Consider the following 27,713-nt stretch of genomic DNA (forward strand, 5'->3'; position numbering starts at 1 on the left):
GAGCACGAGCTGCAGCGGTGAGCAGAACAGTCTGATGACTATCACACAAACACACAGCCTCCCCTAAGTGATACCGCATGGCCATGCCTCACACACACACACACACACACACACGAGACCAGCAAATTATGTTGTGAAACATTTTATAACGTGAATTTCCATTTCTCTGATCACATTCAGTTCCTCCTATGTTGAGCCTTGAGGGATCACCTCCTACTAGTGTTTTCATTAACACACACTTTCAATTCCATTCTGTTAAATATTGTCACTAATAAAGGATTAAGCCAAGATGACAAAACATGCAATTGAAATGTTTTATTTTTTGTTCTTGTAGTTGATTCAATGTATAATGTCACATACATTTGATAGACCCAGCACTTTAAAAAAGCATTTACACTTGCCTATGATACTCAACTTCCTGGGCAGAGGGATGGTTCACTCCCCTGCCTGATGCTTTTTGTACCTCACAAGGAATTATACATCCATGATCAAACACAATGTTTAAAAAAATACACCTCTTAGTACAAAAGAGTACATCTATCACAAAGACATCAAGTGAAAATCCAGCAACTGCAGAAAGAGGAAATTAGGAATATATGTATAATTAGTTAACTACATGCACCGTACATGTGAAAGCTGTAAGTAGCAGTATAAGTATTGTTGAGCAGATAAAGTATTGTTGTTCGTGAGTTTACTCCAATCTGGGCAGGGGTGGTAGTGTTGGGTAAAAATAAACGGGATTAGAAATTATGCAAACTATTAGATTTTAGGTTCTATCAAATTATCTGCAATATTAAAACTGATCTATCCTATGGTACCCTCTGTTATTTTTTTTTCTTTCAAGACTTATGTGTGACTAGCATTGTCTAGAACACTCAAACAGTACACAGATCATCATGATAAAAAACAGACAAAAACATATTAGTTATACCACAGCCTTAGTCCCACCTTTGTTCACACCTTAACATTATTATTCTTTTTAAACCTCTTGGCACCATATGAAACATGACAGTTACATGCGTGATTGTGACAACAGTGTCAGAACAATGAGAACATACTGGTAATGGTAAGAGGGTAAGTTTCTATATCTAATGTCACCTCCATCAGGGTGCTCCTCTGTCTTCCAGAACCAGAGCCTCATAACACAGAGCATCAGGGAGGGCACTATAGATCACGTCTGGGGGCAAGGAGGGGGGGAAACGTGGGGTGTTGGGATGGGGTTGGCAGGGTCCAGAGTCAGTGGGTTGAGATCTGCCGGGACCCACTCCCTGGACAGTACCCCTTCCGCATGGGGGGGTTAGAAGTTAGGAAGTCCATAGTAATAACAGCTTGGAGTGAGGAATTGGGTTCAGGGTCACACCCTCCCTGAACAGCAGCCCCTGTTGTGATAGTAGAGACAGAAGATGGGGGCTGCGGTAGGGGGGGGCTCGGAGACCCAGTCCTTGACCTCTAGGCCTTCTGTGTGAGGCGGGCTGGGGTGCGAGCCAGAGGGTGGACACAGAAGGAGTCCTCACTGCTAGCAGCAGCCTGACTTACTCTCGGCAGCCATCGTCTCCTGGTCCAGTTTGATGCGGTCTCCGTTGCTCTCCTCGTACGGCAGGCCCTTGTCATTCAGCAGGATGTTCTCCACCAGGAACCGAGCTGCCTCATCCACGTTGATGTTGTCCTGGGAAAGGTAAAACAAAGTAAACAGGCTTAGGGTTAAAGGTCATATCAATTCACATGAAAACACGAATACAGTTGCTGGGGGATATTGGTTTTGGCAGTTACCTAATTGGTGGCAACATTGGTGAAACCGGTTTGGCCGCATCCATTTGTTACACAGAACATTAGTCAAAAAAATATATAAACCACTGGTTATTTCTCTAGCTTTCTCCTCTATCCAAGTAAAATAAGTTATGTTCTCAGCTGTCAACTCAAGATGACCACCTTCCCCATGACATATGGATGTTTATGTTTAGAGAGTTTATGGTAGAGAAAATGAAGAAAATGATGGAACGATGCAGGGTCTCTCTCTGAGCTGTCCAACAGTTGATGTCCTGACCACAAGATGTCACAGAAAGTCATTTGACCCGTGTGCCTTCCCCAACCTTTAGGGACTGTAGCCTGAGGCGTGCTTCTGAATGCTTGGCCAACGCTTCACAGGGTGACCAATTTTCCCTCTAAGCTGTGCATGCGCCCGGGACTGCCGCAGAGAAATATTAGCCCATAGAGCAGTGGCGGATTTAGGTATAGGCGACATGGACAGCCGCCATCTTGCCGGGGGCGGCACAGGGCCCCCGCACAAAAAATGTGCGCAATCGGTTTTCTATTGCTCATTTGCACGTCACGTCAATGATATCATGTCACCGTGTGGAACTGTGGGTCAATTAACCTTGTCGGAGTGGGAGCCCTGATTCTAGTTTGTGAGCCAGGCAGGCTACTGCCTGGGAAGGTCTCCCACTCAGATGTACGAGATGGGGGGGGGGGGGGGAAATAGGTTGACATTAGGTCTCCCCCACTGGAAGCGGGGGAATCTATTAAATAACGCACCTCTAACTTTGTACAGTACAAATGCAATTAGTAATGCAATTAGTTGTGCAATTTAGTTTGTGTTTCTTGTTTGAAGTGCAATAGTGTAATAATCAGGTTCTCTTCTTTATAAGTGTGTTATTCTATTTGTGTTTTTTGTTAGCAATAGGGTAAGTGTAATAATTCAGTTAATGCAGAAAGGGGCCATTTTTTTGCCGTGGCAGCGGCGGTGCTGAAGGGGGGGCTTTGCCCAGGGAGCCATACAAGCTACAATATCCACAGAGAGAAAGCACGAGATTGAACTTCACTCTCTAGAGCAGTGGTCACCAACTGGTCGATCACGCTAAAAACCATAAAATGCACGTTCTTCCTATTTCCCCTCATCACTACAACAAGCACTGCAGCAGTAATGAAAGTGTATCTTTTAAGCTTGCATTGTTGTTATTATTAACGACTTGGGTCTTTTTTAATATGGAGGAATATTTAACTTTTTCTGTTCAATAGGAGTCGCATGAATTTGTGCATGAGGCGGAAATAATGCGGTGCGACTCGAGTTTCACCATCATATGGAAGACGGTGCTCCTTTTTGGTCAGGGAGAGCGGAGGGATGTTGAGAGGTGGACCCTCAGTCTGCTGCTCTCACCCTCTGCTGAGATGCAGGCACAATCAGCCCAATAAAATAAAAAGCAACTTATTTAAATGTATGCTGACTCAGCTGTGCTTCACAAGTAATACAACATCAGATCTATTACTGGTGTGATCATACCTCAAATGTTGTAATATAATTTTTTCAAAGGCCCGAAAAACTATGCATTGGCAGGGCAATTCAAGCAAAGCCAATATGCGGTGGTATTGTATTGTGCCTATAGCTTACTGCACAAACTTCATTGCAACAGTTCTGTTTTTAATTAGTTAATGTTGAATAGGCTTTAATCATGTTAAAATCTGAGTGGTAGATCTCGGCTTGCATTTTGACTTGGTGACCACTTCTAGTTAAATCGACACTAATCGACGTTTCCCTTTACTGTGGCAATTGTGATCGAATCAGCTCAATATTAGCCACTTTCAATGCAACATACCAAAACAAATGAACTATGCAAGAGATGTTGTTGTAGGCAGAACGCATCGGAGTAGGATTCTATTGCATTGACATGCACTACTCAGCCCATACTCGTCTACACAGACCAGTGTGGCATAAACAATTCAGAGCTGCAGTAGGCCTATATGCAAATAGACCATTGCCATTATAGGAACTGTGCCATTTACATTGAACTGGACTGTGTTTACAGCATGAGCGGTTGTGAGTAGATGCACTTGTTTTAAGATCAACGCGAGAGCTGCATGTAGCCACATGTGCAGATTTAGCTCATAGGGCATGAAAATAATGCATTTTATTTTGTAAAGCGGTTTCTTGCATCAAACAACATTTTCAGTCACCTCCTTGTCTGAAAGACAAGTGGATAAACAGGCTAATGTCAAGCTCTGCATGTTTTGTTTTTTTCCAAAAGTCTCATGGAATGTAGGCCTACATTGAACACAACACATTGGCTGCTACTTTAGGCTGAATGAGAACAGCTATTTCCATGTTAAAATGTTACGGGATGCATTTTAGCCATTGTTTTTGATAGTAGGCAACACTCTGGTAGGCCTACATTATGATCAAATAGCCAGTCGTCTACTTGGCCACTGTTAAAATTGTAACTTAAAAGCGGGTACAGCCTCAGTGTTCACAGTAAATGTTTAAATTTTCAAGGTAGTGAAATGCCTAACACTCAGAATTAGAGGTTATACCAGATTTTATTCATCCTGATCAGACAGTTTTTTTTACATGAATGATACATTGAAGACAATATACTGTATAACAACTACTAGAAATAGAAGAATAAACATCTAAGAAGCCAGGCCTGGTATTCATAGAAGATTTTTTAAAGGCTTTTTATATATGGACTGTATATATAAATGCCTGGATTTTTCCTAATCTTGGTGAGTCTCTTCTTCAAATGTATAGCAAACCCATGTGTAAAATAGTAAATAGCGGCTACTTCTCAGATAGTTTTGAACTGTGAAGAGGAGTTAAACAAGGTTGTCCGTGGTCACCATATCTATTCATTATGGACTTCGAAATGCTAGCTATTAAAATCAGATCAAATAACAATATTAGATGATTAGAAATCCAAGGCTTAAAAACAAAGGTGTCCATGTATGCCGTTGACTGAAGTTCTATATTAAGTCTGCAAGCAAGATCTCTGAAATGTCTCATTGAAGATATAACTTTTCTGGCCTCTCTGGACTAAAACCTAATTATGCTAAGTGTACCATATTATGTATTTTATCTTTAAAAACACAACATTTTTATATTACCCTGCAGCTTACCTATAAATGGGCTGACGGTGAAGTAGATGTACTTGGTATTCATATCACAAAAGCTATAAATAAGCTCTCTACAATGAATTTCAATAGAAAACTAGTAAAAATAGACAAGATCCTGAGGTAAATACCTGTCTATTTAATGGGAAAATTACACAGATTAACTCCTTAGTCATATCTCAGTTTACTCACTTATGGCACTGCCTACTCCTGATTCGTTATTCAAATCATATTTCACTTTATCTGGGACGCTAAACCAGACAAGATGAAGCGTGCCTATCTATAAAATGAATATGAACTGGGTAGGCTGAGATTATTAAATGTAAAAGCACTAAACCTCTAAAAGCTTCACTTATACAAAAGTTTTACTTTAACCCAAAATGGTTCTCAAGTAGATACTAAGAAAAGCTCATCCCTTGTTTAAAAATTGCCTTTGTGCAGATTGCTGTCTCATTTTCGATTAATTGAAAATGAAACCATGTTCAAAGTATCTCTTTTTCAAACCAGCAATGCAGAGCAATTTCATCCCCCAGAAAATATATTTTAACAAATAATTATTTTGTTTTTAAATTATATTAGAATGGTAGAGTTCTGTCTTTCATGGAGCTATTGGAATTGTATGGGAAGGTCTGCTCAATCCAAGATTACAGCACTACCCCCCCAAAAAAACTGTCAGAATAACAAAAATATAATAAATAGGAAAGTATACCGGTTTCATTTTGAGGACCAGGATGTTGACGGCTGCGCCATACAGATTGCAAAATAGCTGGGAAGAGATTTTTGATTTACCGATTTACATGGTACAAAGTGTATGAGTTGATATATAAAACGTTGCAAGATTCAAGACTTTGTGCTTTTTAGCTAAAACTATATATAGAAAATTCTTGAATATTTGGGGCATAGAATCACAGCAGCTCTGCAGATTTTGTTGAACTGAATCAATAGACCATTTGTCTGGTATTGCCCTCAGGTAGCCTGTTTCTGGTTTCAGGTTCAGGAATGACTGAAAAAGCATAATATTAAATGTAAAATTGACTGTAGAAATAGCATTGTTGGGAGATTTGGAGAGACCTGTTCAGTAAATTACTAATATACTAATACTTTTAGTATAAGTATTTATCTTCAACTCACAATCTGTGGATTCTATTATTTGATAGATTCAAATTGTATGTTAAACATCACAGCATTGTTGAAAGATACACTATATATACAAAAGTATGTGGACACCCTTTCAAATTAGTGGAAGTCTATTTCAGTCACATCCATTGTTGACAGGTGTATAAAATTGAGCACACATCCCTGCAATCTCCATAGACAAACAATGACAATAGAATGGCCTTACTGAAAAGCTCAGTGACTTTCAATGTGGCACCGTCATATGCCACCTTTCCAACAAGTCAGTTCGTAACATTTCTGCCCTGCTAGAACTGCCCCGGTCAACTGTAAGTGCTGTTATTGTGAAGTGGAAACGTCTAGGAGCAACAGCGGCTCAGCCGCGAAGTGGTAGGCCACACAAGCTCACAGAACTTGACCGCCGAGTGCTGAAGCGAGTAAAAATTGTCTGTCCTCGGTTGCAACTCACTACGAGTTCCAAACTCCCTCTGGAAGAAACGTCAGCACAAGAACTGTTCGTCGGGAGCTTTATGAAATGGGTTTCCATGACCGAGCAGCCGCACACAAGCCTAGGATCACCATGTGCAATGCCAAGCATCGGCTAGAGTGGTATAAAGCTTGCTGCCATTGGACTCTGGAGCAGTGGAAACGAGTTCTCTGGAGTGATAAATCACGCATCACCATCTGGCAGTCCGACGGATAAATCTGAGTTTGGCGGATGCCAGGAGAACACTACCTTCTCCAATGCATAGTGCCAACTGTAAAGAGTGGTGGAGTAGGAATAATGGTCTGGGGCTGTTTTTCATGGTTTGGGCTAGGCTCCTTAGTTCCTACAGCATACAATGACATTCTAGACGATTCTGTGCTCCCAACTTTGTGGCAACAGTTTGGGGAAGGCCCTTTCTGCTTCAGCATGCCCCGTGCACAAAGCGAAGTCCATATAGTAATGGAAGGGGAGATCTCGGATGGTTGAGGGGCATCTCTCGGTGAACTGTGTGGGGAGGGGCACTTGACCCTGGTTGCTCCTGTGGGTCGCTCTGGATGGGAGTGTCTGCTAGATGACTAAATGTAATTGTTGAGTGGCTACATTGCAGGTAGATTGTATGTTTTGAAAATTCAATACAAAAAATGTATAATAAAAATATGAATCCTGTATGGCTAACATGGCCAACGCATTACTGAGCATCAACTGAAGTGTGAATGTCTAGGGCAAACTGCATGTGTGTCCATGAACGTGGGGTGGTATACTTTGTCTTGTAACAAGTTCAACTAGCGTTTTGTTTGTTGTTTTGAGTCTATTTTTCCTGGTTGCTACAGTATATCTGCGGTGTAGTTGGTCGGTTCCCTAGAGCCAAGTAGTTTTTTCTGAATTCCTCAGTAATTCAGAAACATGAGGCTGGTGAGCTCTTCAGAGAGCCTTTCATGTTAGAGAGGGAGAGAAAGACAGACGAGGAAGGGAAGGAGAAAGGGAGAGAAGGAGGGGGATCGATGGAGAGAGGTAAATAGAGAAAGACAGCGAGAAGCAGAAAGAGAGAGAGTGATATTTCCCTTGAGTCTCATATTTAAGGAGATGGTTGTTGGAATAGAGGTTCAGCACAAAATAAGAGCAGACATGTCTCTAAAACACACGTGTGGTACGTGCCTTCACAGCCAGCGCTCCATGCCAACCATCTGAGTTATGTCCCCTAATAGAGTTATTTATCTCAGGAACATGTGCTGGTGCATGCTGGGTACTAGCACACCTTCTGTCACTCACATGAACACACACACACACTCACATGCGTATGCACAGCTGCAGGTGATGACAGAAAAGTAAATTCAGCAAGCAGGGACATTTTGCGTTTCACGAAGGCTGAAATTTCCTGAAGGCTAATGTTTGCCATTCTGTTGAACTGTTTGACAGAAGTGCTTACTGCATACAATCCCCCACACTCACACACAATTCTCAAGGCTTTGAACAGACATAGATAGTCTTTCTCACAATGAAGGTTAATAGGTGATCCTATGAGAAATTACACAGGAAATCAAGTTTAAAGCACAGAACCTTCTACAGTACATCAGTATTTGACCATCAAGCTGTTGCAACAATCAGGGTGGCTTTATGAAGGCCATTTTACATTGGATATGAATATGGATTGTGCTACAAGATTCAACACATGATGGCCTATTATGAGTATCTGTATAAGGTTGGACTTGACCAATTCTGCAGGGAGGAATTCTCTCCTATAGCAGAGATGGGGCTGAAATAGCAGTGGCCTGCTTTGGTTTCTAGTGGCACACGCTATGATCAGTCAAAGGACATGTCTACGCTCTTACAGGTCTAACAGCTCAGGATTAGAGCTGGGAAACGCTGAGGGTATCACATCCTCAAAGCTGATAAAGACACAGAGTTTGTGTGGCTCTAAAAGGTCTCCCCATGGGCTAGCGCAGTGGTTCCCAACCAGGACTACCTATCCACTGGGGGTACTTGAGAAGACTCATGAGTCCATAGACCTACTGGTAAAATGCATAGGAAGGGTTACTCCAGGGGTCCTCCATGCAGAGAAAAACATATGTTGGTGGTGCAGTAACCTAAAAAGGTTGGAAACCACTGGGCTAGGGAATGGGGATGTCCCTGTGTGTGTGTGTGTGTGTGTGTGTGTGTGTGTGTGTGTGTGTGTGTGTGTGCGCGCACGCATGCGTAAATGCTACAACTGCCTAAACAAACTCTGCTCAAACACATACACCATATTGTTTCATTGGTGTGTGTGACCCCTTGCTCAGACCTAGTACAGTGTCTGTCTGGAATGGTGCTACTGTGTGTCGGGGACAGGGACACTGCAGGGGGACATGTGTGAGAGGTAACTGTCATTTACCCAGGGTTGGTGGCTTGTGGGGGCATTAGAATTGAGGTGACAGGGGCAAGCAGAAACCTAAAGCCCCAGTGAATTGAGGCGCGCACACACAAACAGAGAGAGAGAGAGTTCCCTCCAATGCTTCATGACAGGCAGACCCCAGTTGACCTCATTTTCACACAGAGAGCCGATTGCAGTACATTCGGAAAGTATACAGACCCCTTTTTCCACATTTTGTTACGTTACAGCCTTATTCTATATGGATTCAATTATATATTTTTTCCTTATCAATACACACAATACCCCATAATGACAAAGTGAAAACAGATGACATTGTGTTGTGCGACTAAACTGCACATTTTATTGTAACCAGCACAAGGTGCACCTGTGTAATGATCATGCTGTTTAATCAGCTTCTTGATATGCCACATGGATGGAGATGCCAGGGGGATGGATTATCTTGGCAAAGGAGAAATTTTCTTTTACAGGGATGTAAAGAATTTTTGTGCACAACATTTTAGATAAATAAGCTTTTTGTGCATATGGAACATTTCTGGGATCTTTTATTTCAGCTCATGAAACATGGGACCAACACTTTACATGTTGTGTTTATATTTTTGTTCAGCATACATACTGTCGTATGAAAAAGTTTGGGCACCCCTCTGAGGCTGCATAATAATTTACTCTGTTGTCACAGAAAATGATCACAGTGGCATGCCATTCATTTTCTAATAAAAGCTGAGTACTGGGGTATTGTCCAGACAAAGATTTTTAGTGTAGCAATATTAAGTTGTATGAAATTAAATCAGTCAAGTCATTCTGTTGATTTGAATACCTGTAACTACTTAGCACTGATTAATTGGAACACACAGTTGGTTTGGTGAGCTCATTAAGTCTTGAACTTCATAGACAAGTGCATCCAATCATGAGAAAAGGTATTTAAGGCCAATTGCAAGTTGTTGTTCTCTTTGACTCTTCTCTGAAGAGTGGCAACATGGGGGCCTCAAAACAACTCTCAAATGACCTGAAAACAAAGATTCAACATTATGGTTTAGAGGAAGGCTACAAAAAGCTATCGCAGAGATTTAAGCTGTCAGATTCCATTGTGAGGAACATAGTGAGGAAATGGAAGACCACAGGCACAGTTCTTGTTAAGGCCGCCAGAAGTGGCAGACCAAGTAAAATATCGGAGAGACAAAGACGAAGGATGGTGAGAACGGTCAAAAACAACCCACAGACCACCTCCAAAGACCTACAACATCCTCTTGCTGCAGATGGTGTCACTGTGCATCGTTCAACAATTCAGCGCACTTTGCACAAGGAGAAGCTGTATGGGAGAGTGATGCGGAAGAAGCCTTTTCTGCACACAGGCCACAAACAGAGTCACTTGAGGTATGCAAATGCACATTTGGACAAGCCAGCTTCATTTTGGAATAAGGTGCTGTGGACTGATGAAGCAAATATTGAGTTATTTGGTCATAACAAGGGACGTTATGCATGGCGGCAAAAGAACACAGCGTTCCAAGAAAAACACTTGCTACCCACAGTCAAATTTGGTGGAGGTTCCATCATGCTGTGGGGCTGTGTGGCCAGTGCCGGTACTGGGAATCTTGTTAAAGTTGAGGGTCGCATGGATTCCACTCAATATCAGAAGATTCTTGGGAATAATGTTGAAGAATCAGTCACAAAGTTGAAGTTACGCCGGGGCTGGATATTTCAACAAGACAACGACCCAAAACACTGCTCAAAATCTACCCGGGCATTTATGCAGAGGAACAAGTACAATGTTCTGGAATGGCCATCCCAGTCCCTAGACCTGAATATAATTGAGAATCTGTGGGATGATTTGAAGCGGGCTGTCCATGCTCGGCAACCATCAAACCTAACTGAACTGGAGATGTTTTGTAAGGAGGAATGGTCCAAAATACCTTCATCCAGAAACTCATTAGAGGCTATGGGAAGCGTCTAGAGGCTGTTATTTTAGCAAAAGAAGGCTATACTAGATATTGATGTGATTTTTCTATTGGGGGGCCCAAATTTATGCACCTGTCTAATTTTGTTTTGATGCATATTGCACATTTTCTGTTAATCCAATAAACCTAATTTCACTACTGAAATATTACTCTGTCCATCAGTTATTTGATAGATCAAAATGAAATTGCTGATCCAAACACCCAATTATTTATAAATGGAAATCATGGAAATTGTCAGGGGTGCCCAAACTTTTTCATACGACTGTACATACACAAACTAACTAAATCCTGCTCACTGATCCCTAATTTAATTTCTCCCTAAAGGCCTTACCTAACAACCTCCTTTAAGTTGTCAAACAAAATAGTGTTTTCAGATGAGGAAAAGCACTCAATTGAAGGCCTTTAACATATCTTGGAACGGCATTGAAGACAGCTTCCATTTTGGTTGTTATTGTGATGCTGGCGAGCATGCTTCTGTCTCTCCTAACTAAAAGTGCTCAGTGTGGCACGGTGGGGTATGCTTCTGTCTCTCCTAACTAAAAGTGCTCAGCGTGGCACGGTGGGGTATGCTTCTGTCTCTCCTAACTAAAAGTGCTCAGTGTGGCACGGTGGGGTATGCTTCTGTCTCTCCTAACTAAAAGTGCTCAGCGTGGCACAGTGGGGTATGCTTCTGTCTCTCCTAACTAAAAGTGCTCAGTGTGGCACGGTGGGGTATGCTTCTGTCTCTCCTAACTAAAAGTGCTCAGCGTGGCACGGTGGGGTATGCTTCTGTCTCTCCTAACTAAAAGTGCTCAGCGTGGCACGGTGGGGTATGCTTCTGTCTCTCCTAACTAAAAGTGCTCAGCGTGGCACGGTGGGGTATGCTTCTGTCTCTCCTAACTAAAAGTGCTCAGCGTGGCACGGTGGGGTATGCTTCTGTCTCTCCTAACTAAAAGTGCTCAGCGTGGCACAGTGGGGTATGCTTCTGTCTCTCCTAACTAAAAGTGCTCAGTGTGGCACGGTGGGGTATGCTTCTGTCTCTCCTAACTAAAAGTGCTCAGCGTGGCACGGTGGGGTATGCTTCTGTCTCTCCTAACTAAAAGTGCTCAGCGTGGCACGGTGGGGTATGCTTCTGTCTCTCCTAACTAAAAGTGCTCAGCGTGGCACGGTGGGGTATGCTTCTGTCTCTCCTAACTAAAAGTGCTCAGCGTGGCACGGTGGGGTATGCTTCTGTCTCTCCTAACTAAAAGTGCTCAGCGTGGCACGGTGGGGTATGCTTCTGTCTCTCCTAACTAAAAGTGCTCAGCGTGGCACGGTGGGGTATGCTTCTGTCTCTCCTAACTAAAAGTGCTCAGCGTGGCACGGTGGGGTATGCTTCTGTCTCTCCTAACTAAAAGTGCTCGTGTGTGCGTGTCATACCTTGGCCGAGGTCTCGAACCAGCCCAGGAAGCCAGTCTCTTTACAGAAGTTGTCCATGAGGGAAGTGTTGTTGGAGGTCTCATTTTTCTGGTCACACTTATTGGCCAGCAGCACTGAGGGGATAGGGCTCCCATTGGCCAGTTTCACCTTGCTGTCCAAGTCGTGTTTCCATTTGGACACGGCCTCAAACGTGGAGCCCCTCGTCACGTCAAACACCACGAATGCCCCCACCGCCTCCTTGTAGTACACCCGCGTCATGTTCCCAAATCGCTCCTGACCTGCATGGGGACAGGGAAGCAACACGATCAGTAACTCAATGGGTCAATGGTACAGTACACAATTAAACCTAGTAGGCCTGCGTCAAAGTAACTAAGGAGATGGACTAGTTAGTAAACAAAAGGCTGTTGGGTCAAATGCTCAATGGGTTACCAGATGCAGAGATTCTGTTAGCCCATAAGAGGACATCAGAAAGATTCAAGGAAAAAACAAGACACCTGAATGTACAAAACAGAGGAGCCTATAGAGGGGTGGAAGCAACTTAGCCTTTGAGTGTTGCTAATGAGGCAGCAAAGCAGGGTCTTTTCCTTCTGTACACACACAGATAGACCTGTGACAGGAGATTCCACAGGCCCCATTACCCAGCGCAGTTAGTACAGCACAACAAGGACCACTTGTGAGATCGATTACTCCGCTAAAATCACTCACCACACTCCCATTTGAGACATTTAAAGGTGCCAGTTTGGGGAGAATTAGCCCAGTTTACCAGGAATATGTACATGTTTTAGACATGGATATAAAACTGAGTGAGGATTTGCCAGTGTTTCATCAGATGACAAAGGAAGGTAAAAGTCATTCAGAAGACGAACATATTTTATTCTCCTGCTCTAAAGTGCTGTGTGAGAGTAGTGTTTTGCCTTCACTTTGGTTCCCCTTCCCCACCAAATGACCAAAATGGATCTTGACCCATTTTCTCTAGTTTGTCATGACTCTAATCCAAAGACTCAAGCCAAGGAAGAAATCTGCCTTCTCGAATAATGAACCCATTCTCTCCAGTCTTACTGGGAGAAATCTGGAATGATGCTTTACAAAGTGAAAGCAAGTGGAATTACCACCGGGATACTGGGTGGTCTAAGCAAGGCACTACTCAAAATACAGTCACAACGATGGCAAGACTATTATTCCATAGCCATATTATCAGTCTGTGTATTAGCTATTAATCTCAGAGAGTAGTGAAAATGCAAACCCTGATAATGAATGGCCAAAAGCCTGCGGCATTGATTAACAATTTGCATGCATAGGATTTCGATCTGCAAGCTTTAGTTGACATGGAGCATGGGTTGTACTCAATAATATAAGGATGGTTCTCCCATCACCCCCTTCGGTTTCTCACTGGGATATTGCAACAAAATTGACCCTAACTATTTTTTAGATTTCTCACAAAGTTCCATCAAATTACATTAATGAGCACTGGACAAAACCTTTAGAGCAAACAGATTTGAGGTGGAGCCCCATCTCCACAAACTGCTGAAATCAATCAACCTGTGAGTGATTGTTCACTGAGGCGTACCTCAATTAAAAGTGAATCTTTGGTCGGGGGATTAATGGGAAGACTATACCTCTGCTTTACCTGTTTGGGGTCCAGGACCACACCCATGCAGCTCTCTCTCTCTCTCTCTCTCTCTCTCTCTCTCTCTCTCTCTCTCTCTCTCTCTCTCTCTCTCTCTCTCTCTCTCTCTCTCTCTCTCTCTCTCTCTCTCTCTCTCTCTCTCTCTCTCTCTCTCTCTCTCTCTCTCTCTCTCTCTCTCTCTCTCTCTCTCTCTCTCTCTCTCTCTCTCTCTCTCTCTCTCTCTCTCTCTCTCTCTCTCTCTCTCTCTCTCTCTCTCTCTCTCTCTCTCTCTCTCTCTCTCTCTCTCTCTCTCTCTCTCTCTCTCTCTCTCTCTCTCTCTCTCTCTCTCTCTCTCTCTGGCCTCTTCTACATGTCTCATTTGCAGATCATAAGGCTTCCTCAGTTGTGTCAGGCAGGTTGTGTGTGAGACTGACAGCCATATCAGGGGATGAAAGAGCTTCTGCACTCCACTGAACCCTGAACACTGCTGCCTGCCCCACTGCCTCACAGACACATTCCAAAAAGAGAGGGAAAAAGTGGAACAGACAGAGCTGTGATCATCCTCCCATATCTGAGCTCTTGCGAATCCACACCTCTGCCGTCTCTCAGCAGAATACTTAGTCGGAATGGAACATACAAGACTTCAGATTGTTCTGGGATGTTCTGTTCACGCATCCCAGAATGTTCAGGAATAATGTTTAGAATGCTCTCAGTTCCATGTCTGTACGGCTGTTTACAACCATGTCCGCCTGTCTGTACGGCTGTTTACAACCATGTCCGCGTGTCTATACGGCTGTTTACAACCATGTCCGCGTGTCTGTACGGCTGTTTACAACCATGTCCGCGTGTCTGTACGGCTGTTTACAACCATGTCCGCGTGTCTGTACGGCTGTTTACAACCATGTCCGCGTGTCTATACGGCTGTTTACAACCATGTCCGCGTGTCTGTACGGCTGTTTACAACCATGTCCGCGTGTCTGTACGGCTGTTTACAACCATGTCCTCGTGTCTGTACGGCTGTTTACAACCATGTCCGCGTGTCTGTACGGCTGTTTACAACCATGTCCGCGTGTCTGTACGGCAGTTTACAACCATGTCCGCGTGTCTGTACGGCAGTTTACAACCATGTCCGCGTGTCTGTACGGCTGTTTACAACCATGTCCGCGTGTCTGTACGGCTGTTTACAACCATGTCCGCGTGTCTGTACGGCTGTTTACAACCATGTCCGCGTGTCTGTACGGCTGTTTACAACCATGTCCGCGTGTCTGTACGGCTGTTTACAACCATGTCCGCGTGTCTGTACGGCAGTTTACAACCATGTCCGCGTGTCTGTACGGCTGTTTACAACCATGTCCGCGTGTCTGTACGGCTGTTTACAACCATGTCCGCGTGTCTGTACGGCTGTTTACAACCATGTCCGCGTGTCTATACGGCTGTTTACAACCATGTGGGCACGGATGTAGAGACAGGCAGAGAGTGACAGAAACACACACACACAGAGAGAGAGAGAGACAGGCAGAGAGTGACAGAAACACACACAGAGAGAGCGAGAGAGCGAGAGAGTCACATTAGAAGACAATAGAGCAGCCATGGTATGTTATTGGAGAGATCTGGCAGGTTGCTATGCTAATATGGCAACAGTTCAGTTGGTTTTGATACATCTGAGCCTGGTGAATGATTGATTTATGGTCTAATTGCCAGTTCCACAAACAACAAACTAGTATGTACCAGCTCTGAGCGCAGGTGGCCAATGCCAATGCCAATATTTTAAGGGGTTGCATAACTCATGGTTACCTACTCCCCTAATTCTAAAATGACCATCCAAGAAATAACTGTGTTGGAACGTGGACATCAAATTAGAAGGATAATGCCGTGGCAGTGTTTAAAAATGGTTGCAGTCTGAACACATGTAAGTTACAACAGAAATGGACATTGCTGCTGCTGCACACAATCCAATTAAAGAATGAGGAGTAGCTCATCTCACTGCACAGAACTAGTCTCCACTGCATCCAAGTTAAACACTGAATAAAGAGAGCCGTTTCAGGAACCGTGACGGCAGTTTCTCCCCCTGCAGTTTCACTTCATTACAGGTACTTACCCAGCTACGTTTGGAAACTGCGTGTCACAGTGCGGGTGTGAGTGAGGGAGTCAATACACTGAGGGGCCTACAGGCCTGCTCAGTAATTGCTCATAATTGAGGGTCTAAATTTAGTCGGTTTAACCCCAGGTGAATTCACTGGGGACACGGCACAGTGGGAAGGCGAGATGATGGATTGAAATAAAGGCTTTAATTTACAGGCCTTTTGGTGCCCAGAGATCCAAGAGAAGAAGTCTTAGAAGAGGAATACAGAAATAAAAAACCTCACTTCATTAAACGTTTTCCGAGCATATTTCTCGGGTATCACTTTATTTTAAAGGGTAACTAAAACAGGTGTCAAGCCCTCAGATGTCCTTTTTAATATATACATATTTTTTAAATGTAAAAATGTTGTCGTTTCTCTGTAATACCACTAGCCACCTAGACATTTAATGAAGTTGGCTTTAGCTGCCCAGAGACTCCCCATGTACCAACCTCATAACTAGCTACCAAGAAGCCATTTCAGGCTATCAATCAAGTTAGAGTAGCTAGCCTGCCTAACTACTTTAGCTGGCATGCCTGCTGGCAACAACTTTAGAAAATAAAGCATTTACTAAATAAGACTCAGAGAAGCAGATGATTCAGTAAAAAAAAGAAATGTAAATATATATAAATTACCACACACATCAGATGGATACAGACAGAGGTACTCTAATACTTTCAAAATGTCAGCTATTTGTTGATGAGAGACGAGAGAGGATTGGTACATTGAGAAGCTTCTGAAGGCTACTCTCTTATTATTACCTATCCTGATGCCTAGTCACTTTCCCACGCCAATACATCATACCCCTCCTGCACATTGATCTGGTACTGCTACATATAGCCCCATTCCGTATAGCCCCATTCCGTATAGCCCCATTCCGTATAGCCCCATTCCGTATAGCCCCATTCCGTATAGCCCCATTCCGTATAGCCCCATTCCGTATAGCCCCATTCCGTATAGCCCCATTCCGTATAGCCCCATTCCGTATAGCCCCATTCCGTATAGCCCCATTCCGTATAGCCCCATTCTGTATAGCCCCATTCCGTATAGCCCCATTCTGTATAGCCCCATTCCGTATAGCCCCATTCCGTATAGCCCCATTCTTGTGTATGCTTTTCCTCTGAGTTACAATTTTTTGTACTCTGCATTGTTGGGAAGAACATGTTGTATTCGGCGCATGTGACAAAACATTTTGATTCGATTTTATGTGGTTTTCACTCCCAACCTCAAAACAGGTCCACATACTGTAAATACCGAACTTTAGAAGTCTGTTTTCGCAAAAAGCTAACTTTCTAAGTTTGGTATGTATAGTATGTGAACCTGTCTCCAGGTTGTGAGTGACAAAGCAGTGAAACTCCTTTTCATTGTTCTTCCTCTTTTCACCACTGTGCAAAAGTCAAGTAAGATGTTATGAAATGTTCCCTGCACATGGCCTTGTCTCTCTCTATTCACTGTAGTCAGACTACAGTGAGCTCTCTGCTACTTTTAAACTTCTGATACATTTTATGAGCACCACCAAAACAGTGAATGGGAAAATGGATTGTCTGATTGGTCCCAGAAACTGATGGGTTGGACCAGAGCCAGAACACACGCAAGTAAAGCAACGTTTTGAAAATTCTGATACTCTGATTGGTTAGACGATTCAATCGCTGTTAACTGTTTTGTACAACGCCCCTCGTCAACACAAACGACTTCAATGATGGCAGATGTAGCGATAGATATAGCAGTGGAAGAATTCAGTGTGTCGGACAAACTTGAATGATTTTCAAAAAAAAGATGTGTGATACAAAATGTAAAAAGCATGTTTAACATTCTTCCAACATGCAGTTGCCATCCTGTTTAAAAGACACCACTGACTATATATCGAAATAACAAAGTATACCAGTAATTAATTAAGGAAATTGGCCAGTCACTCGGTGTCTCATCATTATACACCAATATTACGAATGATGGAGATCCTCAAATTCTTCCTCTCCGACCACGGATGCCTTGTTCAATTATATAATTTGAAGGCACTTGCGCAACTAGTGCTCACTAAAAATTATTTTGTATTTGACTAATATTACTACCTACAGACCTTTGGAACAGCGAAGGGAACCCCATTAGCCCCTAATTGCGCAAATCTCTTTGGATTTAAATGTATGAAAATAATCCATACAAAGAGCATGTCAAATATTGGACCCGCTATAGACCAGACATTGGCAACTCTAGTCCTCAGGGCAGGAGTGGTGTCACACTCTGTCCACATCCCTAGCATCCACAACTGATTAAACAAATTGCATTTTTAACTGAAGATCATGATTAGTTGATTATTGGAATCAGGTGTGTTAGCTGGGACTGGGGCAAAAGTGTGACACCAATCAGGCCCCTGCGGACTGGAGTTTTTCCCACCCCTGATGTAGACGATTTCTTTATGATCTGGACGGGATCCGAAATTAAATTAAAATGAATCTCTTAATTATATTAACTCTAGGGTACAATCAATTTCCTTCACTATGGAAAAGAATATCAACTCTGTCCCTTTTTTGTAACCTAAGAAATGTATAATCTCTAAATACTACAGAAAACCTACAGATGAAAATACCATACTGACAGATGGTAGTTACTGTACCATCCTCTCCCCCTAAAAAAGAGGTTTACTTACTAGTCAGCCAACTTCATAGACTGCATTGCATATCTGTGACACAGAGGAAGAATACGATGGACAGTAAGAATTCTCTCCTTGAGCATTTCAGCTCGAGGACACCCCGAGACCTGGCTTGATGAAGCTCCAAAACAAGTTAAAAGCTTGAACTGAAGCCAGTTACTTAATAAATCCCAACAAAAACCAAAGAAACCGTTTTCTGTAAACTGTTTACTTACTTTCAATGACAGCCGTAATGGCATCACGTCTTCGTCAATAAGCACTGGCATATACTATCAGACTCCACCTTCTATTTACCTAGAAAACGATCAAGAAATCTACCAAACATATTGGTTTGATCAGATGTGGTCAGAGAGAGAAAAGAGACATTAATAAAAGGATGTTTCTCAGGTAGATCATGTACCTCATGTAGGATCATAACAAAATGTACTTGTATGCCCACAGACTTCTAGGACCTATGAGTTAAAGTCATGTATAACTTTCACTACTAAAGTAGTCATTTATATTTGACAATGTTCTTGCAATAAGATTTATATTGGAAAAACATCCCGCGCCTTGAAAGTACGCCGTGGTATGAAACACTTTCGAGAACAAAATCACTCTAATCATTAATTGTGTTGCGTCAGGATTTTTTTTAAATCCACCAAGCAGAGGAGTTGATTATAACAAATTACTCCAAAGAGAAGCCATGTGAATATATAAATTCAACTCTGTATCCCCACATGTTTTAAACAACTAGATGACCTCCTTCCTACCGGCCAAATTTAGACCATTGTTCAAGGACAGTGTCCATATCATATTTTGCATATCATTTATGAGTTAGCCCCACACATTTAAGAACGGCCGATGCGGAGGTCCTTTGTGGAAAGCTATCTCATAAATATATATAATGTATCGAAGTGAGTAGACACCTACTCTTCATTAAGAGTTTGCACCTGATGCCCCCCAATTACCCTTCGTGCCTGCATCCATACCCTAGAATTCTGTACTTCTTTGTGAATGTAACTTGTAGACAAGGGAAGCCAGATCCCTGATTGGCAGATGAGTAGCAACACTGGTGCTCATCGATTGCTTTGAATGAAAAAGGTTTGTACCTACACACTGAAGATGTCATGCTGGCATGGAATCAACCTGGAGCCGGCTTAATAAGCTTCACTTTATTGAAAGCCATTGGAAATGGATTTCTTCAATGCAATCATAAAAGGAGGTAAGATGCTTAGGGAAGACGATGTCAGAAGGAAATGTAACTTTTTGCCTTCAACACCTGGCTCAATATTCAGTGCCACTCAGATGGTGTGTTCGATATGTAAGCGTTGCTATTCTGCTGGGGTAGACCTCTAGCCTTGCTCACACAACCCATGTGACCACACAGCGAGGAAGAGCTGTGACTCACTGGTCTGGACAGAAGGCGGTTTGTTAATGCAATATTTGTTCAGAAATTGAGCGGACGCATTGATTGGTTCTCTCAAACATTTTTTTTCTGGGAGATTGAGACCTCTCGTTGCTTGGAATTGAAAATCCAACAGTTGTAATGGAAGGGGGCAGCACTTGGAGGCTGTATGTGGCTGTGCCTGATTGATTGAGAAAGACACAAAGGAGAATCATCATGTAAAATCACAGCCCCCTTCATTATCAATGCATCATGCCGACAACATCAAAACAGCCTTGCAAAACTCTGAAGTCAGGAGGACTTCTAGTTAAGTGCTAGCCAGACTAGTAGCCCTCACCTTCCCAGTGGAGGGGGGGGAGGGGGGGGAAGTCAAAACGATTCATAGAGATTGATTAAAGCGTTCAATACACCATAGTGATGATTTTAGTTTGTGCTGAGGTGTTTGGCCATTCGAGGCAGGATGAGGTTCAATGGTTAGACAATAGATGACTTGCTATCTATCTATTATACTGCAACCTCCAAGGCAGTCTTGTAAATAGCTCTAATCCCTGATGGCATTACTTCAATGTAGGCTGCAATTCAACATTGTTAACAGGAGAACACTTAGGGTTGCAAAGGGTTGGAAACTTTCCGGTATATTTTCCATGGAAAGTTGAGCCCGGGAATTTGGGGAATTTTGCTTAAATTCATCAAAGAAGTTATTACAGTGAGCCTTTTTTGTGGGACACACATAAGGCAATTTTAGTTCTTGAGGCATATTTTAGTTAAACTATCCCCAATTCAATGGAATTGCAACCCTCTGCATGCACAGTGTATTCTTCCATCACATCTACAGCTGATTCTCAAGATCTTGCACACTAATGAGATGCTATTGAGCCCACACTACTACACTGTCGGAGCCAAGGCCTACATGCTTTCTGGTAAATTCTGATTACAATACTGGGTGGAGTGAATATATTTTATATGACGTACATGATTTTTTGTTAACTAGTAAATAGTAACCTAAAGCAAAGTGTGTTTAAATATTTTCTAACATTACTCATTCTTCTAATATTTACAGGAAAATGCCACGGGCATTATGTGATGTGTGGAGACATCTCACTGCAGCTAATGTAGAAGTAAAAGCTGTGTACATTTGCAAATACTGTGCCAAATGTGAAGAATGCAACAAAGATGCAGAATCATCTGACCAAGGCATAAAGTTCCCTCAGCACTCACAACAAGCAACCTTCTGACAAAAGTCCCTATACTCCTATTGGAGGTGAAAATGATGAATAAGATACCTTATCGATAGCAACAGCTCATGATCCTCCCGGAATCATACGTTTTTGTTGACTCAATGTAGTCAAGAGAAATGCTGAAGAATGTCTTGCTCGAGCTGTGTATGCAACTGGTTCAACCCTGATGCTCACAGGCAATGAGTATTGGAACAGATTTCTGACTGTTCTTTGCCCAGCATACACCCCTACAACCAGACGTGCTTTATCTACTCATTTGCTGGATGCAGAGTTCAACAGATTTCAAGTGAAGGTCAAGCAAATCATAGAGAAAGCAGAAAATCTCTGATGGGTGGTTGTATGTTCGTGGGCAAGAAATAATTAACTACATCATCTCCACCCCTCAACCAGTATTCTACAAAAGCACAGACACAAGGGACAACAGACACATCGGTCTCTACACTGTAGATGAGCTGAAGGCAGTCATCAATGACCTTGGACCACAGAAGGTATTTGCACTGGTGACAGACAATGCTGCGAACATGAAGGCTGCTTCATGTTCGGTCTAAAGTGGTCAAAAGTGAAGGAGTCCTACCCTCACATTCATTGGCTGTGCTGCTCATGCATTGAATCTGCTCCTCAAGGACATAATGGCACTGAAAACAATGGATACACTCTACAAGAGAGCCAAGGAAATGGTTAGGTATGTAAACGGGCATCAAGTTATAGCAGCAATCAACCTCACCAAGCAACGTGAGAAGAATAAGAGCACCACATTGAAGCCGCCCAGCAACACCTGTTGGGGTGGTGTTGTCATCATGTTTGACATTCTGCTGGAGGGAAAGGAGTCTCTCCAAAAAATGGCCATATCACAGTCTGCCGACATGGACAGCCCCATTGAGAGGATCCTCCTGGATGATGTATTTTGAGAGAGAGTGGTAAGCAGCCTGAAACTCCTGAAACCTATAGCAGTAGCCATTGCAGGGATTAAGGGAGACAATGAAATCCTGTCTGATGTTCACACTCTGCTTGCAGATGTAAGAGAATACATTCATACTGCCCTGCCCACTTCACTGTTGCTCCAAGCAGAGGAAACTGCAGTTCTGAAATACATCAAAAAGCGTGAAGACTTCTGCCTGAAGCCCATACATGCCGCAGCGTACATGTTGGACCCCAAGTATGCTGGCAAGAGCATCCTGTTTGGTGCAGAGATCAACAAGGCCTATGGTGCGATCACTACTGCATCTCGCCACCTTGGCCTGGATGAGGGCAAGGTTCTTGGCAGTCTGTAATTACACTTCCAAGCAAGGGTTTTGGGATGGAGATGAAATATGGCTTCGGTTTTTAAAGCTTGAGAATTAATAACAAAAAAAACTAAACCTGCATCAAAACACCATGCAAAGGAGAAACATGTAGGCCTATTACAGCAACAACTGAGCGGTAGCATAGGCTGGCTACTCAACTACAGTACAAGACATTGAGTCCACCATACAGAAATGCTATAGCCTAGTGGTTAGAGCTTTGGGCAAGTAACCGAAAGGTTGCTGGATCAAATCCCAGAGCTGACAAGGTAAAAATCTGTTGTTCTACCCCTGAACAAGGCAGTTAACCCACTGTTCCCCGGTAGGCCGTCATTGTAAATAAGAATTTGTTCTTAACTGACATGCCTAGTTAAATAACTAGGCAAGCTAAAATGACCGTATATAATTATTTAGCAAGCTAAAAACACAGAGCCTAACATTAGCTAGCTAGCTGCTAGGATGATGTCATGTCATTGAATGTGTTGTTGAGTGACCAGCTTTTTCCCCTCAGATAATTTTTCGGTAGCTACAGTTGAAGTCGGAAGTTTACATACACTTAGGTTAGAGTCAATAAAAATTGTTTTTCAACCACTCCACAAATTTCTTGTTAACAAACTATAGTTTTGGCAAGTCTTTTAGGACATCTACTTTGTGCATGATAGAAGTCATTTTTCCAACAATTGTTTACAGACAGATTATTTCACTGTATCACAAGTTTACATACACTAAGTTGACTGTGCCTTTAAACAGCTTGGAAAATTCCAGAAAATTATGTCATGACTTTAGAAGCTTCTGATAGTCCCCGCAGCAATGTTCCAACATATAGTGGAAAGCATTCCCAGAAGAGATGAGGCTGTTATAGCAGCAATGTTCCAACATCTAGTGGAAAGCATTCCCAGAAGAGATGAGGCTGTTATAGCAGCAATGTTCCAACATCTAGTGGAAAGCATTCCCAGAAGAGTGGAGGCTGTTATAGCAGGAAAGGGTGAACCAACTCCATATTTTTGCCCATGATTTTGGAATGAGATGTTCGACAAGCAGGTGTCCACATACTTTATAGATACTTTAGGTCATGCAGTGTTAGTCAGAGAGGGAAAGTCAACTTTCCTTTCTACAGACACATAATGGAAAGTGTGTACATCTTCTCCATGGTCCTTGTGGGAGTTGTATTCATGAAAGAGGGAAACACAGAATGTGAATCTATTCATCACCCTGCGCCCTAGGAGACTGAGATTCCTCTACGGCAGGGTTCTCCAACTGGCGGGCCATAGGCTGAATCTTGGCAATCTTGGCAATTATTTATTTTAAAAAATATACTGTTGAACATAAAAGACAAAAACACCAGGAAATCAGCTTAAATTACTTTTAATTTTGGAAATCTATTCCTAAGTATTCCCATGCATAATAGAGAGACACGTGATCATATACAATTTTAAGCAAGGTTTGAAATGAATGTATAAGTCTATATTTGTTTGGGATTCTTGCGGTCAATTTGCAGTCTACAAATTATTTGTAATTACCTTCCGGCCCCCCGACCATCAACTCAAGAATGTTTTTGTTTTTTAAAGCCCGTGGCTGGTTGTAGTTGATTACTGCTCTACGGTCTCCATTGAGATGCTATCTGTGAGTGGGTTACCATGGAAACTGTCCAAGACAGATGCTGCAGGGGCAACAGAGACAGTCTCACCAGTCTGTTGCATCCAAACCATATCAAATTTTATTTGTGACATGCTTCATAAACAACAGGTGTAAATTAACAGTAAAATGCTTACGGGCCCTTCCCAACAATGCAGAGAAAGAAAAGAGAAAAAAAAAGAGTAAAATACGTAATAATAAATACACGAGTAATGTTAACTTGGCTATATACGGGGTAGCAGTACAGAGTCAATATACAGGTGTACTAGGTAATTGGAGGTAGATACAGTTGAAGTTGGAAGTTTACATACACTTAGGTTGGAGTCATTAAAACTCGTTTTTCAACCACTCCACATATTTCTTCTTAACAAACTATAGTTTTGGCAAATCGGTTAGGACATCTACTTTGTGCATGACACAAGTAATTTTCCAACAATTGTTTACAGACAGATTGTTTCACATATAATTATCTGTATCACTATTCCAGTGGGTCAGAAGTTTACATACACTAAGTTGACTGTGCCTTTAAACAGTTTGGAAAATTCCAAAAAATGATGTCATGGCTTTAGAAGCTTCTCATAGGCTAATTGACATCATTTGAGTCAATTGGAGGTGTACTTGTGAATGTATTTCAAGGCCTACCTTCAAACTCAGTGCATCTTTGCTTGACATCATGGGAAAATCAAAAGGAATCAGCCAAGACTGCAGAAAGACAATTGTAGACCACCAAAAGTCTGGTTCATCCTTGGGAGCAATTTCCAAATGCCTGAAGGTACCACGTTCATCTGTACAAACAATAGCACGCAAGTATAAACACCATGGGACCACACAGCCGTCATACCACTCAGGAAGGAGAAGCGTTCTGTCTCCTAGAGATGAACGTACTTTGGTGCGAGAAGTGCAAATCAATCCCAGAACAACAGCAAAGGACCTTGTGAAGATACTGGAGGAAACAGGTACAAAAGTATCTTAATCCATAGTAAAACGAGTCCTATATCAACATAACCTGAAAGGCCGCTCAGCAAGGAAGAAGCCACTGCTCCAAACCCGCCATAAAAAAGCCAGACTCTGGTTTGCAACTGCACTTGGGCACAAAGATCGTACTTTCTGGAGAAATGTCCTCTGGTCTGATGAAACAAAAATAGAACTGTTTGGCCATAATGACCAACTTTAGGTTTGGAGGAAAAAGGGGGAGGCTTTCAAGCTGAAGAACACCATCCCAAACGTGAAGCACGGGGGTGCAGCATTATGTTGTGGGGGTGCTTTACTGCAGGAGGGACTGGTGCACTTCACAAAATAGATGAGATGTATAGATGCATCATGAGGCAGGAAAATTATGTCTATATATTGAAGCAACATCTCAAGACATCAGTCAGGAAGTTAAAGTTTGGTCGCAAATGGGTCTTCCAAATAGACAACGACCTCAAGCATACTTCCAAAGTTGTGGCAAAATGGCTTAAGGACAACAAAGTCAAGGTATTGGAGTGGCCATCACAAAGCCCTGACCTCAATCCTAAAGACAATTTGTGGGCAGAACTGAAAAAGTGTGTGCGAGCAAGGACGCCTACAACCCTGACTCAGTTACACCAGCTCTGTCAGGAGGAATGGGCCAAAATTCACCCAACTTATTGTGGGAAGATTGTGGAAGGCTACCTGAAACATTTGACCCAAGTTAAACAATTTAAAGCCAATACACTCAATTAGTATTTGGTAGCATGTAAACTTCTGACCCACTGGGAATGTGATGAAAGAAATAAAAGCTGAAATAAATCACTCCACGATTATTCTGACATTTCACATTCTTAAAATAAAGTGGTGATCCTAACTGACCTAAGACATGGAATTTTTACTAGGATTAAACGTCAGGAATTGTGAAAAACTGAGTTTAAATGTATTTGGCTAAGGTGTATGTAAACTTCGACTTCAACTGTACTTCCCGTTTGAGTTTTAGCTTGTAAGCAGGAATCAGAAGGATAGAGTTATAGTCAGATTTTCCAAATGGAGGGCTAGGAAGAGCTTTGTATGTGTTTGTGTGTGGTTGAAAGTTATCTAGTTTATTTCATCTCTAGTTGCACAGGTGACATGCTGTTAGAAAGGAGGTAAAACGGATTTCAGTTTTCCTGCATTAAAATCACCAGGCCATCACCAACGCTTCTGCTTCTGGGTGAGCATTTCCTTGTTGGCTTCTGGCCCTATACAGCTCATTGAGTGCGGTCTTAGTGCCAGCATCAGTTTGTGGTGGTATATAGACAGCTAAGAAAAATATAGATGAAAACACTTTTGGTAAATAATATGATCTACAGCTTATTATGAGGTATTCTAACTCAGACGAGCAGAACCTCGAGACTTCCTTAATATTAGAGCTGGCTCACCAACTGTTAACAAAGAGACACACACCTCTCCCCCTGAGCTTACCAGACACTGATGTTCTGTCCTGCCGATGCATAGAAAAACCACCTAGATGTTTATTATCAATGTCCTTGTTCAGCCACGACTCCAAGAAAACTAGTATATTACAGTTCTTCAGGTCCTGTTAAGAGAGGAGGGCACGCAGAGGAAACGGTGAGTGCATAAACTGCCTCTACCCTCAGTTCTATTGGCGAACGTACAATCACCGGAGAACAAACTGGACGAGCTCCGTTCGAGACTATCCAATTAAACCGCATTGTTCTTTTTTGAGTCTACAGGATTAGGGCCTGGTCCGGGGTGAGCAGTATGAAGTGCGCCTCTGACTCGTTGAAGTAGAAATCTTCATCCAAATCAAGGTTAGTGATTGCTGTTCTGATGTCCAGAAGCTCTTTCGGTCATTGTGGAAACCTTATGTCCCCCCAAAAATGTGAATAGCGCAAAAAAACACAAAACAGCAGAGTTGGTCAGGAGCCCATAAAATGGCTGCTTTCCATTACAGACCCTTTCTAGTTGTTTGGAGGCTCGGGGCTATGAACCAACCCCCACAGAATTATATTCAAATGCCAGCCAAACATTTCTCTGGCAGAGATACTGTACATATGGTGGTTATTACGAGACAGCTAGGGCCAATAGGAAGTTGCAACATGCAGAGTGAGTTGCATAGGAGAAGCTGTAAAACAAAGACCATAACTAAACCACATGATTCACAGTCACATTGCACTATGGAGCATGCAAACCTAATCGTTACTCTCTACAGTCTTTAAGACTATGACCATTGCCACATAATCCCATACTGTAATATGGTAATACCCTTGTTAGACAATTGCCCCTCCCTCCCTTTCACCCATTCTGCTTTTCCTTCCTCACCTCCCCTCTCAGTGAACCAGTGAGGTGCCCTTCTCTCAGGATGTCTAAATCCTTGGCACAAGGTGCTGGCTTATTTACTTCACCATCACCTCATGGTTGTAATTATCCTGTCCCCAAGATCAGACAAGCCCAGAGAAGGGGCAGCTATTCTGGGCCACAGGGGCGGGCAAGGCCCTGGCTTCACGCTGACTTCCAACGTACATCCATCTTCCACTCGGCCCTGATTACCATCATTCCATCCCAGATTGTAATCATTATGGGAGAGTAAAGACGATGTTGGTTTGACGTTGGTTGGTCCTTATCGTTGCCATGAGGACAAGCCCACCCC

At 42.6% G+C, this 27,713-nt stretch overlaps 1 protein-coding gene across 1 annotated transcript in view; it reads right to left on the reverse strand.

Moving 5' to 3' along the window:
• Positions 1-300: 300 nt before the first annotated feature.
• LOC115139275 (ras-related protein Rab-32-like) overlaps positions 301-27,713 on the reverse strand; it is a 30,922-nt gene continuing 3,509 nt past the window's right edge. Inside the window, exons 2-3 of the mRNA XM_029676465.2 lie at positions 12,197-12,474; positions 301-1,666 (exon numbers count right to left, since the gene is read on the reverse strand). Of these exons, the coding sequence (XP_029532325.1) occupies positions 1,517-1,666; positions 12,197-12,474 (428 nt within the window). The 3' untranslated portion in view covers positions 301-1,516. The remainder of the gene's footprint in view (positions 1,667-12,196; positions 12,475-27,713) is intronic.

The sequence above is a fragment of the Oncorhynchus nerka genome, linkage group LG13 (assembly GCF_034236695.1).
Source record: "Oncorhynchus nerka isolate Pitt River linkage group LG13, Oner_Uvic_2.0, whole genome shotgun sequence".
In the NCBI taxonomy this organism is placed as follows: Eukaryota; Metazoa; Chordata; class Actinopteri; order Salmoniformes; family Salmonidae; genus Oncorhynchus; species Oncorhynchus nerka.